This window comes from Marmota marmota, unplaced genomic scaffold (genome assembly GCF_001458135.2).
Source record: "Marmota marmota marmota unplaced genomic scaffold, marMar, whole genome shotgun sequence".
Lineage (NCBI taxonomy): Eukaryota > Metazoa > Chordata > Mammalia > Rodentia > Sciuridae > Marmota > Marmota marmota.
This window is the reverse complement of record NW_026000221.1, coordinates 22,449,005-22,464,059: the sequence shown is the minus strand read 5'-3', so window position 1 is coordinate 22,464,059 and position 15,055 is coordinate 22,449,005. Positions and strand designations below refer to the sequence as shown.

General features: G+C 48.5%; 1 protein-coding gene across 1 annotated transcript in view; it reads right to left on the bottom strand.

Moving 5' to 3' along the window:
* Positions 1 to 346: 346 nt before the first annotated feature.
* Positions 347 to 15,055, bottom strand: part of LOC125612967 (liver carboxylesterase 1-like) — a 29,512-nt gene continuing 14,803 nt past the window's right edge. Inside the window, exons 7-14 of the mRNA XM_048792168.1 lie at positions 14,950 to 15,054; positions 13,310 to 13,348; positions 7,595 to 7,735; positions 6,003 to 6,083; positions 5,694 to 5,841; positions 2,101 to 2,232; positions 965 to 1,037; positions 347 to 696 (exon numbers count right to left, since the gene is read on the bottom strand). Coding sequence (XP_048648125.1) covers positions 459 to 696; positions 965 to 1,037; positions 2,101 to 2,232; positions 5,694 to 5,841; positions 6,003 to 6,083; positions 7,595 to 7,735; positions 13,310 to 13,348; positions 14,950 to 15,054 — 957 coding nt within the window. The 3' untranslated portion in view covers positions 347 to 458. The remainder of the gene's footprint in view (positions 697 to 964; positions 1,038 to 2,100; positions 2,233 to 5,693; positions 5,842 to 6,002; positions 6,084 to 7,594; positions 7,736 to 13,309; positions 13,349 to 14,949; position 15,055) is intronic.

Below are 15,055 nucleotides of genomic sequence, written 5' to 3'. Positions count from 1 at the left end.
GGACGGTCAGGAAGCCATGGAACTATGCCACAGGCTCGCCGTGGCACCTGGCCTTCTCCACAGATAGTTCCAAATTGAGGAGGGAGACCCTCCACACTGACCATCCCAGATCCTATTGTTGGAAGTTGTTGGGGGTCCTGTGACATGAGGCAGGTCCAGGGTCCCATACTGCTGGACTGGGCAGGTCCAGAGGATGAACTACCCCAACAGAAGTGAAGCCTTCCTATCTCCTGATGGTGCCTCCCTCTGCAGACTCTCTCTGAGGAGGAAGGCCTCATCTCTAGCTCCAGTCCCAGAGACTGATTTGATAACAGGAAGAACATTTATTTCACAAATGGAGGTCATAAGCAAAAACATTCCCCCTCCCTGGTCTATGCCCAGCCCAGCCCACAAGTCTCCATCCTCTCAGAACCCACACCTGTTTTGCCCCTGGGGTTCTTGGAGGGTGGCACACAGAACTATGAGTACTCTGTGCTTCTGTCCCTCATACACAGCTCTCTTCTCTGGCCAGTGGCGTTCATACACTCCTGTCTTTCGTGAAGCAGGTGTCCTACTCTCCCAGACTTCAGCGTGGTCCAGAAAACCACTTCCCTGTGTTTCAGCCCCATGGCGGCCTTGGTTTGGGGGCCAATCTTCAGGTACTCTTCTTTCTGGCTGTACTCTGGCCAGTGGGGGAGTCCTTTTCCATTGGGGTTCCTGAGAACAGAATCAAATAGAAATTACCCAAAGCTACTTCGTGGTCCGAACATTTCTCTGAGACCTTTCAGGGAACCCCCTGGACTTTCTCTGCTTTCCAGAGATAGGGAACTCTCCATCTCTCGGGGCAGCCTGTAAGTTCTCAGAGCACCACCATCACAGTTCTGGGGTCTATCACTCGCACTTTCACCTCTTCCCAAAGGGTAGGCCCCACCCCGTGCCGCCCACCCACCTACCCACCCTGCTCCCTGTTTGCCACCAGTCTCACCCATGGCGAGCAAAGTTGGCCCAGAATCTCATCACCATCCTGCTGAGTTTGGTCTCCTCTTGTGAGGCGCCCCCTGTTGGTGAAGAAGGAAAAAAGGCTTTGACTGCATGGGCCAGCAGCAGCACCTTGTGGGAAATGCAGGACATGCATCTGGGGGAGGAGGATCAGGAGTTGAAAGCCAGCCTCAGCAACTTAGCATGACTCTCAGCAACTGAGAAAGACCCTGTCTCAAAGTGAAATACCCAAAGGGTTGGGGATGTGACTCTGTGGTCAAGTATCCCTGTGTTCGGTCCCTGGCGTGCACGCGCACACATACACACACACACACACACACACACATACACATCTTGAGTAAAGGACTCAGCCACGGGCACGCAGTTCATCGGGAAGCTGGTTGCCTCTGTCTTCTGCTCACTTATCCTGTCCTTGCGCACTCAAGGTCCAAAAGTCACCCCGGGGTTTCCTTTATCTTGTAGGATTTCTAGCTCTCGGGTTGTTTCTTAATCTCCTGTGTGCATTCACATTTCGAGAGAGTCTGAAAAATATCAGACATGCTAAGAGCCTAAGGAGTCACCTGACTGGGAGACGCCTGGTGTGTCATGAACAGCCATGAGGTGGGTCACAAGTCATCTGCAACTGCTGAGTTCACATATCAAAGACACTTGTGAAAAGTTTCTTAAAAATATTACATTATTACTATTTTTAGTATTATTTTACTGGTCTAGGTAGAATAGATGACTTTTAGATACAGACATAGACAGACGGTTACATATGACAGTGGATTTGAAGTCATCACCAGTTTTAACCTCACCCTTCCTCACATTCTGAGATGCCTTTTAAAGTGGAAATCAAGCAGCAGCATTTTTATTATAGAGGAGGGCCCTGCAGGTGGACCACCACCTCTCTCATTGATGTCACAGGTCAGGATTCTGAGAGTCACTCTGGCTCAGGACACACGCACATACCTCCTCCTTGCATAGTAGCAGGAGAGAGGCTGGGAACTGCTCTGGGTAGCTCAGCCCTGTTCCAGGGAGTCAGAAGCTCAGCCTGGGACAGCAGAAGTTGCTCAAGGCCACCAAAGCAACACTGGAACCCAGGCCTACTGTCCACAAGCTTGCAGCCAGCACAGCCGTTACCTTTTAAAAATGGCATCCCAAAGACAGAGTAGACGTCGTCCCCATGGTCTCCTTCCACCGACTTGGGTCTTTCACGTGATGCGAAGCTCGGGCGATACTGAAACTCATACATGTAGGTGATGGCTCCGGCATCTGAGAAGATACAGGTTTGTGCACAGTTCACATCACCAGACACACAGCTGGATGGTCTCAAGGTCTCTGGCTGTGCAGGAAACCCCTGGGTGTCAGCCTGGGACGGGGACAGAGTTCCTGGAGAGCCCAGGGACTGGCCTCCGGCTGCAGAGCTGGTCGAGGTGGAAATGGGACGTGGGCCAGCTGTTGCTGGAAGGAATGAATGTCGACCCCTTGGGTGGATCCACTTAAAATCTCATTATAGGGACATTGGTCCCATCCACATTCACACACAAAACATCTTTATGTGCCCAGTTAACACTGTGCATCGTCGAAAACAGACTCGTGCTCATTTGTTTCAAGAGAATGTTGAACCTGGTTGTTGTCTCCTGTTCTGCCTAGTTTTGAGCATTTCCAGTGATTTTCGCACCTACTCAGAGAAGAAGGAAGCAAAAACCAAGTGGCTTTTCTGAAAGTGAGGATATTTAAACCCAAACACAGGCAGAAAGAGAAGCACGCATCTCTGCGTCTCAGGAAACTGCAAAGTGGGGGGATTCATACTTCTGTCACCTCGCAAATCTCACTTCCTTCCTCACCCAGGGTGCATTAAGGTGACAAGATGGTGGCAGGGAAGAGACGGGGTCAGGAAGTGAGACCCTGCCTCTCTCCTGACCTTTCTTCTTCTCTGCCTTTTCATCTACCACCAAGGCCCCCTGTCCAAGCCCCAAGAAGATTCCACTTCTCCTTCTCATTGGGTCATCTAAGCCACCAGTCCCTGGTCCTTCAGGACAAACCCAGGGACCCCCCAGCCTGGAGACCTCTGCAGGTTGCATGGGTCATAATGTCCACAGAGGAGGGGTTGCTCTAATTGGGCAAGGGTGAGGCCCTAAGTTTGGCTGGTAGAGAAACATCAAGCCTTTCCCTACTTGGTTACAGCAAGAAACTTGGAAAATGCAGGAAAAAAAATAAAATGAACAGTGGGATAGGGAGGGGGAGCATGGGAGGAGTAAATGAATTCTCCACAGGGAAGAGGGCTGGGAGGGAAAGGGAGGGGCAGGGGATTAGCAAGGATGGTGGAATGTGATAGACATCATTCAACAAAGTACGTGTATGAAGACTCCAATTGGGGGTCAACATACTTTTTTTTTTGAGCAGATAACAATATTTTCATCGAAGACTATTTCAGTCTTTCCTAAGGTAACATTTAATAGAAGTCTATAAGATGAGAAAGAACTAAACAGAGAAAAAAAAAATTAAGCTAGATAGAAAAACACTTCCTTGGGGCAGATAGCATTGATGGCCCCAATTCTTAACTATAACACAACCACACCAATACACAGAAATGGCAGCACCCTCCTAACTTGGGCAGGACAAGCCTCCCTTTTTCTGCTTCTAATGCTAGGTTTGGCCAATGGAATGCAGCCAATGCAAATTAATTAAAATACCCTTGTTTTATTTATTTATTTATATGTGCTGCTGAGGATTGAACCCTTTGTCTCACATGTGCTAAGGCAAGTGCTCTACCAAGGAGCCACCACCCTTACCCCTATTTTTAATTTTTAACCTCAGTATTCCAAGTGATAAAAGAAGTTAAGAAGTTCATAGTCTTCAAGGGGTTTGGTGGTGTCACACACCTGTAATCCCAACAGTCTGGGAGGCTAAGGCAGGAGGATTGCAAATTCAAAGTCAGCCTCATCAACTTAGTGAGGCCCTAAGCAACTTAGTGAGAGCCTGTCTCAAAATAAAAGCTGAAAAGGGCTGCAGATGTGGCTTAGTGGTACAGCACCCCAAGGTCTGATCATTAGCACCAGGAAAAAAAGAAGAAGAAAAGAAATCTGCATTTGAATACACTGGAAAGCAATTTTTCAATATGTATCAAGAGCTTTAAAATGTTCCTGTGGTCCAGTTTAGTGACTAAGACTCAATCATAAAAAAAAATAGAAGACATATGATTAATCATTTATGCAATAAGGGTCTGCATAATGTTATTTGTTGCATCAGAATACAAGCAGTCAATAGGATAGAAATAGGAGGTTTTACGTACCTGATAATAATATATATTTTTACGGATTTTCATTGACATTGAGGAAATCTCCCAAATACAGTGCTTCCTGACCAAAATAACTATATAAATTAATTTTAAACTATATATAAGATGTAGAAAAATTATCAGAAGATAATATAGAAAAAATTTATAGCAGATGCCTCTGAGTAGAAGACTTCTAAGTGATATCTGGTTTCCTCTTTTCAAAACTTTCTACAATTATAACATATGAATTTTATATTCAGAGGCACTCTTTTGATTGGGAAGAATGAGACAAATACAATAAATAAAAGCTGACCAAATCCATATAGTCCTGGCAAATCCCTGAACTCAAAAGTCCTGAAATCTCAGAGCAAAGACACAAGCCCAGCATGAGCGGAGCCCCATGACATGCAGGTGGGGACATCACAGATCAGACAGAGTGGCACACACACCCAGGTTTATGGAAGGGCAGAAGAGCTTCCTGGGAACCCTCAGGAGGCGAAGTGGATTTGGCACATGTACTGAGGGCGCTTGGGCAGATGTTAGATCTGCTGTTTTTTTTTAAATGATGCTTATAAAGTACTGAATTTGAAAACACTTGCAGCATGGGTCTCGAAGTCAGGACCAGGGAGACATTTCCTGGCTTGCAGATTAGGTGGATGCAGATTGGTAGGAAAAGAAAGGTCTTGTGAGGCTCTTCAGTTGCACCCAGAAGGAGGGCCTGTTTCTCAGAGCTCCCCAGAGCCACAGGACCCTGGGAGGCATCGCTGGACGGGACATCCTCCATTGGCTTCTGTGTCAGTTCCCTTCCTGTTGCTAAACCAAACATGGGACACAACCGACTTGTCAGGAGGAAGGACCCGTCCTGGCTTGTGATTATAGTTCACAATCATTTGGCTTTGTTGCTAGGACCTGCAGCAGCGGGGGACACCATGCCTTCAGGTGTCCTGTTCACCTCATGCCACTCAGGAAACAAAGAGAGAGTCTGGGGTTCCAATATCTCCTTCAAGGCCAAGTCCCTGGGGACCTAACTTCATTCAACTAGGCTGTCCCTTCTAAAAATTCCCCCTTGTCCCAATGTTCCTAATTGGCTGTGACCAGATCTCTAACACATGGGCCTTGGGGGACATTCAAATTTGAACTATGACAACTGTTATCTTCTTCCTGTCTCTCTTCCTCATCTCCCCACGGGTGTTTTCCAGGATCACCTCCTATCACCTCCCAAATTAAACTCCTTGCACTTGAACTTTTTTTTTTTTTTTTTTTTTTTTTTTTAATTTTTTTTAGTTTGCTACTAGCAGAAACCAAACAGGAGCGCACCCTCCCCCGGGCCACGTGGAACCCGCCCTCAGGTCTGAACTTCCCAGATCCCACATCTGTCTGTGCTGGAGCCGGGTGGATCCCACATCAGGCTGGTGAGTCCATTTCCCTCTCCCACTCCACCTCTGAGACTCACCTCTGTGGCCACGGGCCGTAAGCACAGTCGGGACACAAAACATGACATCTCCCATCAAGTCCATGAACTGGTCTTTCTTTTTGGTAGGGTCCTCTGTGTCTCCTAAATACTCCGCGATGGCATCAGTAGACTGCTTCTCTGAAAGGTTCTGAAATCATCAATAAAGTGACCAGCCAGCAAAGAAGGCCCCATTGATCATGGACACCAGATCCCACGCTTTGCTCTGCCTTGGAATTGATCTTTACTTTGGAGCAAGCCCCCAGCCCTTCTTTCTTTCTTAACCAACCCCCACGATTCCTAGACTCTTACAACAAGTGGGAAGGACTTCAACAAGAGTTTCGTGGCCATCTTCTGGTCTAATGTTTTTTCAGAGAGTGGATAGCCCATCGCCTGTTGGGGGGGAAAAATGGCTTAGCATTTGTGAATCATCAGGAATTAAGGGAAAGAACCAAACGAGACAAACAACACAGCAGTGCAGAATGAAGGTCCTTTGGCCCCTCTCTGAAGGGTGTGGGTCTTTGATGCATTAAACAAAATAAATGAATCAAATGAACTTGTACCTAGAAAGTCAAGGAGTGCAAAGAAGGTAAACAGATGTTTAGGAGAAGCTGTCCTTGCTATTTAAATATATCTTTATCTTTAGGTCAACCTCTGTCTATCAGCTAGAACCCAGCCAAGGGTCAGCCCAGAGAAGGCAGGTGCTGGCCAGGCGAAGGCTGAAGTAGAGGGCTTAGGGACCGAGGGGAAAGATCACACCTTCACAGACTGAAGAAGCCAAAACCCCCCATGAGGGTTTGTCCTTTAGTCATAACCTCTGAAACCCTTCTGAAGTGAGAACTGTAGAACTCTCAGCATGTGACAATCCTGTCCAACCTCTGCATTGACCCAACTCGAGCCTGGCTGCTAGTGGCTTAAGGACATGTCCTAGGAGGAGCCCAGCCCTCTAAAATGCCTGCCATATTTCCAGGTGGAAATATTGTTTTTCTCCAGCCAAGCAGGCCCCAGACCCTCTTTGAAGGCATTTACATTGCAAAGTTTGCAATTATCAATTCTTTCTCTGTCCTTCGAGATAGAAATATCCCATACAGAACTGTTTCCTCAAGGACCTGAGAGCATTTAAAAAAAAAAATTGTCACTTTGAAATGTGAACCTTTGAGGGCATCAGTCTTGAGTTCTCTTCCAGTCCTGGTAGAAGGATAAGCCCTAACCTCCGTGGGGGCCTTACCGCAGCTGAGCCTGATCATCAAATGCCCCAGGTGAGCCAGGTGATGCACCCCCCACCCACAGTGCCTCCCCAGCATCCCAGACTTAAGACATTTCCAGCATTTGCCATCAGGGAATTTGCCCCACTGAGAGCTTATTACTGAAGAAACCCTGTTCCATCTGCTTTCAACTGGTTTATCTTTAAGAGAAGAAAAGCCTCTTCCCTTTCAGAAGCCAGTTTCAACTCGAAGAGAAGCAAGTTTCTCTGACTCTGTCCATATGGTGCCTGGGAGCACATGGGGTGACCTATGGGCCCATGAGTCCAAGCCCAAGGTGGAAGGGGCTGGCCCAGATCTCACTCTCTGAACCCCCCCCCCCCCCGGCTCCTTCCTTTTCCTAAAGATACTTTGTTTTCTACTTTATTTATTACAATTATTGTCTCTACTCTGGCCCTCCCACCTGGACAAGTTGGGATTCTTTAATAGGAAAACAATCAGTGTTTGAAGGGAGGGGTTGCCGGGGCTCTGGCACCCCAGGGTCAGTTGGGGCATCCCAGGAAATGTTGACTTGTGGCAATGGGGACAGTTGCACTGAATTCAGAGGAAGAGATTTGAGACTGGAGAACTCAGGGGACCAGAAGTTGGAGGGAAGATAGGTGATCAGGGGTCCATCTGTTTAAGTGGCTTGTATGTTCTCACCTTTGGAATAAACCAGCCAAATTCATGCTTGTTGACTCCCAAGATGTAGGGGACTGTGTTGAAATTCTTTTCAGCCAAAATCGCCTCAGGGTCCTTTGGTAGCACTGTCCCATCAATCACAGTTGTGAGGAAAGGGTATCTCTAGGGAAGAGAGCAGGTCATGTCTGTGATTCTCCTTCCCCAGGAAACACGCCCATCCCCCTCTGCCTGTCTGAGGGCCAGGCCAGCCCCATGGACCATATATATGGCCATTGGCAGTGGCAACAGAAACGCAGGCTCCTAATAAGGTGAATAAGTCTCTGATAGGATAGAAATTAGTAGCATTGATAAGGTGACAACTAGTCGGGGGAGCAGAGATATTCACTCAAATTGAAATATATACAGGTTATTTATTTATTTATTTATTTGGGTACCAGAGATTGAAGCTGGGGGTGCTTAGTCACTGAGCCACATCCCTAGCCCTTTCTAACTTTTTTTTTTTTTTTGAGAAAGTCTCATTAAGTTGCTTAGGGCCATGCTAAATTGATGAGTCTGGCCTTGAACCTTAGCCTCCCAAGTCACTGGGATTACAGACATGCTCCATCGTGCCCAGCCAGGTTGGGTATTCTTTATCTAAGTTGCTTGCAGCCAGAAGTCTTCCTGATTTTAAAGATTCCTTTTATTTTTGGAATATTGCATAATTGGATATCTTAGAAATGGTACTCAAGTCTGAACACACTATTTTCAATGTACCTGGAATTACACCAGGGCTTGTCACATGAGGGCACGTGTGAGTTTTCTACCCATGACATTATTACAGCCCTCAAAATATTTTGGAGCATTTTAGATTTCATATTTTCAGATCAGGGATGCTAAACCTATCATACATAGAGAGATCTATGATATAGAGAGATAGATACACATACACACTTAAACCTATCTACCATTCAATTTGAAATGTGCATATATTTCTATCTATTTGTCTGTCTGTCTGTCTTTATATCTCTCTGTTGATCTGTGTCATTCTTGGAGAAAGGAGGAGAGTAAAATACCATATCCCTGAAATGCTCCTTTATGTTCCCAAGAACTCAGCCTAGATTGAAGCTAGGGGTGCTTAACCACTGAGCCATATCTCCAGCCCTTTCTTTTTTTTTTTTTTTTGGAGAACAATGAGAGCAGGTCAGATGCCTAGATAATATTATCTTGAAGGATGCTGACTGGCTCTCACACACGCTAGGAATTAGGGCCCGTGAGTGTTCTCTGTGGAAAGCTGCTTACTTGCATGCATGCCAAGTTCCTTGAGAGGCTGGTCATCCAAGGGACAAGTGAAGTGAACGATGCCATTGCTCTGTAGCCCAGCCTACGAAACCCCTCTCCCTGAGGTCACTGACACAGAGCAGAGCACGGTGAAGGTGGTCATCCACCACTGGACAAAGCACCCTGAGGGGTGGATATGCCCTGTCCAGCCTGTCACCACCAGGCCGTCCCCCTGAAGGGTCTTCATAAGCTTTCTGTCTTGCACACCTTGTGGGGTATTTTCTCTGTCTCTTGGTGACCTATTCTGCTGCCCTAGACAGCTGCGCTGTGGACCAGGCACACCCTCTGTGGTTGCTTCTTGCTATTCACGGTCGTTACGTTCTGTAAAGTGCTGTGAATCCTGGATCGGTGGATACTGAGCCAGAGCTCCACGGGGAAATGAGGACCAAGGTTCCTATGAGGCCCGTGGACTTTGTTTTATGTGTAAGTCTCTGGTTTAAGATGCTTTAGATCACATGGATTTCTCACAAAGAATCAGTTATGCATCGTATTAACTTATAATAACACACCAGGCAGGAGGGATTAACATCTCCCTGGCCCTAGGTCACCCACATGCAAATTGTAGGTGACCTCCCAACCATGCTGTCCAATACCGGCTCTTAATGTCCTTCCTTCCTCATTTCACGAGTTCCCAGGTTTAACCTCTTCTTCACCCAGATGTTATATCAGCACCTCCCAGGATGGCCTCACCTGCAGAGAGGCAGGCTCAGGGATGCTGCGGAGGTGCTGCTCCTGGTGCGTGGCCAAGAGCACCACAGCCCGAGGCTGAACCCAGCTTGTCTGTCACAGGCATTTTCTCCCCAAGGCACCCAGCTAAGGAACACCAGGCAGCGCATCTGCACTGTGCCGAGTGGGCATTTTAAACAGAGAAAGTACTAACGAAAAGCACCAATGTTCACAAAACAACAACAACAAAACACACAGCTGGCATGAAATAGATGGCACTAGTTAGGACAGAAGATGAAACAAGAAGACAAAATTGTTTTGTTTGATTTCAGATGGGAACATGTCTCATGTGGCTCAAACTTTTAGCCCTCTGCACCTATCTGTAAATAACCACCAAAGTGCTGTGCGTTTGATTTTGCAAATAGGAGAATTCACAAGGACAGAATTGATGATTAAGGAGGATTGACTCTCTCTCCCTCCCACCCCCCTCCAACCTCTCTCTATTTTGTGGTACTAGGATGGAATCCAGGGCCTCATACAGGATGGACAAGTGCTGTGCCACTGAGCTGTATCCCCAGCTTTATCTTGCTATCTACATTTATTTTTTAAGTATTTATTTCTTTGTAAAAGCTTATGATGAATAGTTTGTGCGGTGATTGCTTTCTTGCTGTCTAACTGACAACATTAAGCAAACATCTTTTCTATGCCTTGGAAAATTATCCATCTCTATTTAAATATGAGTTTTCACGGATCAACCGTTTGCTTTGCACAGGAGCAGAGCACCCCACCCTCAAGATGCCTCCACTGAATGGAATACCATGAGTTAAAGAATCCAGGGTGACTGATATTACGTTGATAAATTTCTTAATTTTCTGATTTACCTTTGATGCAAAATACAGGGTCACAGTCAAGTGGATGCACGTGTCACCACTTGGGAAGCTGGCTCTGGGTATCGTTATGTCAAACTCAGTCATCAAGGTGTAGCTGTGAAGAGCCTGTGTCCTGGAGCTGAACCCTGGCTCTGCTACCTATTAGCCAGTAACTTGGGAAAGTAACCTCCCCTCATGGGTCGCTTGGTTTTCTCATCTAGGAACCCACAGGGAGCAAAAGACAGAACACACGCAATGCTCAGGTGCTCAATACCTGGAAAAGGCTCAGTTAACATTGGGTATTACTGATGCGCAGGCTACTGCAGACCCCAGCAGACACCAGCCTCCGGTGCCCCTCTCCAGCTCCGTACTCTATGGGCCACATTTCCCTCTGGGGAACATTGTGGGAATGGCATGAGGGAGGGGACAGATGAGCTTGCCAAAGTCCCTGTGCTCACGGAATGCCCTGGGGCAGGGTTAGACACAGGGCCTCTGTAGGGCACCTTCTCTGCCCACCCTGGGACACATCACAGGCACTCAGACACTCAGATAGGCTTCGAAGGCCGATTCGATGGAAGGAAGCCAATCTGTTTTGCAAACAAAGCCAGGCTTTTAAGAAGGGAGAGGACGCGCTTTATAAAGAAAGGCAAGTCTGGTGACACCAGGGGTGTGAAAGCCAGGACCGAAAGAGGAATAGAAAGTGGTACAAATCCAGAAGACAGACCTGAGGCCCTACGGGGACAGCCTGTGGGGGGACAGTGACATCAGCAGCAGTGGGGACCACAGTAATTGCCACCGTGCACTCCTTGGCTGCTGCTGGTTCCTTGTGAGGGCCGCAGCGTGGGTCAGAGAACTCAGGGGCATCCCCATTTCCCTCACTTCCTCTCGGAGCTCACAGGACTCCAGCCACTGCTCTGGCCCTGGTCTAAGGCACAAGGCTCCCTTGGCTTGTAGAGGCCAGGCTCTCCGCCGGCCTTCCTGTGTCTGCTCTGGCCTCTCCTCTGCCCCTTCTAGCTTGCAGTGAATCGGACTGTCGTAAAATCGAAGACCACATCCCTGCTCTGTTCAGAGCCCTTGAGCACCTCCCATCTCCTGCTGGGTCATAGTCACGTCCTTCCAGTGACCACCCAACCCCAATGACCAGGACCTCCTCAGCCTCCAACTCGCTCCCTCCACTCCACACACAGGGGCCTCTTGGGCCCCTGAAGTTGCTGTCCCCTCTGCCAGGAACACTTACTCCTCCTGCAGTTGTCCTCACAGCTGGCTTCCTTTCCTCCTCCAGAGCTTGACTCCAAGGTCACCTGCTCATCAACCCATCTGCTGACCCCTCTATTTACATCCAGACCACTGGGCAACTCTCTCTTTCCTTCTGAGACAGGGTCTCACTAAGTGGCTAAGGCAGCTGGAACTCGTGACCCTCCTGCCTCAGCCTCCTGAGTCGCTGGGACTACAGGCGTGTGCCCCTACACCAGCCCCTAACCTCGTTCACCTTACCTCTGACCATGACCACACACCACATCTCTCATGTTATTTTATTTTTTTCCCCATTGTGCTCTCTTCCCCCTGGAAGGAAACGCTTCAGGAAAGCAGGGACTCTTGCCTGTGCCGAAGTGGCTCCCCCTTTCTCCACAGGAGAGCCCTCTTCACCACGGCGACTTAGGACTGTCAGCAAAAGAGTCCATTGTAGGTAAACTTCCTATTTTCATGTCGCCCTGTTTTACTTGGCCACTGGCCGAGAAGATACCAGCACTCCAGGTGCTGGACACCCCTTACTAGTTTTTCACAAACATCCAGTATAGTCCTTTGAAGAAAAGTGCAAACAAGGCCTCTGGTCTTGAGCTGGGCTTCACAGAGATGTCTCCATTTTCAAGATAAGTTTTACCAACCGGGCTCCATGGTAACAGCTGGCAGGGGGAGGAAAGAGAGGGGAGAAGAAGCTCTCCCCTTCTCAGGTGTGGTCCTTGAAGGGTCAACTTGCCCAGAACAGTGAAAGAAAAAGCTGCTTTTATGTGAACTTCTGAGCCCCTCCCTTTACACGCTGGGTATAAAACTCTGAAACTCCTTGAACTCGGGGTTCAGGGGATTGATTGATTACAGCAAAAGCTGTGCCCTCTGAACCTGGCTGCAGCCAAATAAAACTGTTTCCTGCTGTCTTCGGTGCCTGGCCTCCTCTGTCCCTACAACAGCGCCACTGCCAAATCCCAGCTGCCAAATCACATCCTGCAAGGTAATCAGTGCTTCTGAAACTCTGATGGATGTCTGAATCGATCTCATTTCATCTGACTTTTAAGAGAAGTTCTGGGAACTCCTGGAAGGGAGCCGAGGACAGGGCTGTAAGAGGGTGCTCAGTCGATGTCACCAGATCCTGGAAACATTAGGAGGTGGGAGGGAAAGAAGGAGGAGTCGGGAGGATCCTGTTGGGGTTTCCTAGGTCCTGAGAGGAGGGCCGTGTCCTCAAGACTGAGATCCTGGGGCCTCCTTCCCTCCCTCCCTGCACCGCTAATCACCCTGGGGTCTCCCGAGGAGGATGTGTCCTCCTCAGCAAAGACTCCTGAGCCCCTTGTCTAGTTATCTCTTCCTCCTGAGAATGTCCTAGAGCGGTCTCCTCCCACTGGGCCTTTCTGGAAGCAGGAAATGTAAAGGAAAAGGGTGGCTGAGTCCAGGGCACGCAGAGGTGATGGCTGGGAGCACCTGAGCTGCAGTCAGGGGAGAGGGCCACCTGCCTATGTAACCCTAACAAGGGACCTCCCCTCTTTGGGCTTCAGAAACACATACGCAAGGAGTGATTATGATTCCACAAAGAACAATTCTTTCATTCATTGTGAATTGGAGCTCAAATGTCTTCAGACGCAAAACCTGTAATCAACAAGCCAAAGGGCCTTACCTTTTTGGGGTCTTGCGATAAATCAAGACTAAAGAATTTCTGTAAAGACAAAGGCAAAAGACGTGGTGAGAAAGGCTTCCTTGGGGGAAAATCTGATTTTTCTGATTTTTGATACCCAGAGGTATCAGGGCCTCGCGCCCAGGGCCTCCTTGGCTGGGCCCAGAGCAGGCAGTCAGGACAGGGTCTGAGCTGCACACGGGCACAGGGTGGAGGCACAAGAGAGGGCAGGGGCAGGTGCCAGCAAGGGAAGGACGACCCCGGGACCTACAGTGAGGGCCGCCGGAGCTCCAGAGAGGACGTCTGTGGTTGTGCCCTCCTCTCCTTATAAGCAAGGTCCTCTTGTGCCAAAATGGGGTGGATTTGCCTCTTTCAAGGCATTAGAAAGTACACTTGTTTACTTCTTGGAAAACTTGGCGTACCTTGTGTGAACCTGAAGAGCCAGGACCCAAGTTCCAAAGTCACACTGGCTTCACCCCATGGACATGTGGGCAGTGCCTCATGCCGTGGCCTGCCACAGGGCCTAGGAGCATTGTCCAGGGTCCAGATAAAGAGGCCCAGGGTTCCAGCTTCTTCTGAGCTCACACTGACACCTTGCAACCAAGGGAGGGGGTCCATTGGCCCCGCATGCACGGGCTTTGTTCTGCTGGGTAAGCTTCTCTGTGGTGACAAACCACAATGAGGGTCCACCAGTCTTCCAGTGTCATCTGGAAAGCACTCAGCTGACTAAATGAATGCGTCCTCTCTTTGAACTCTCACCTCATCTAACCATGGAACCCGTAGGCGTGTTTCTTTGGGGATGGTTCTTGGTGAGCAAGAGCCATGCTCAATCCTACCTGCATCGCTCCCTGGACACCCTCCTCCACGCTCCCCCCAAGCAGTTGTTCAGGGGGTGGGGGTGAATCAGATGAATGCGCGAATTGAGCCTGACAGCTATATATGGAGGATGGATCATTGCTTTGGTTGGAGTGGATGATGGAGTGAAGATTTACGGTGCTAGAAGATGCGAGAATGTTAAAATGATTGGAAATGGTTCAAGGAAACATCACGGGTTGATACTGGATTTATGGAAGGATATCAATGGATTGAATGGATTAATGGTTAGATAGTCGGACAATTAGATGATGAATGGATGGATGGATGAATGGAGGGGTGGGTGATAGGTGAAGGAATGCATGAATGGATGGTCATCTTAGCCTCACAATTGAGGCAGAATCTCAGCAAACGTAGAGGATTGGGCCACTACTGGGTTATAGTTTCTGAATCAATGCTAGCCACATTGTAACGCCTTCCTGAAAATCTTTGTGCTTAATACCCTCAACCCCCAAATGCAGGATGGTGGTTACTTCTGTGGATATAAAATGTTCAACTTCTTGAAAAGACATCTGAGCACAGCAATGACAAAATATTGACTTTTGATGAAGCCGGGGGATTGCTATGCAACTCTGCATCATGTGATTGTTGGACCGGTTGACATTTGAGGTGTTGGACCATAAAAAGGGCAAAACAAAATTACCACTTGGGATCAGGAGCCTGACACTGTTCCTGAGAGGTGAGAAACTGAGTGACTTGATGCGGGCAAGAAGAGAGTGCGCCTGGGGCCTGGTGAACAGGGTGGGGGCCCTGGGAATGGAGGCACCTACCATTTTCTTCGTGGTCTCCAAGAGATCCTTCTCCGACTTCTGGCGCAGGCACTCAACCATCGCGGCGGAGCTGTGGGTGGGACATCCACTTGCGGCAGCAACTTGC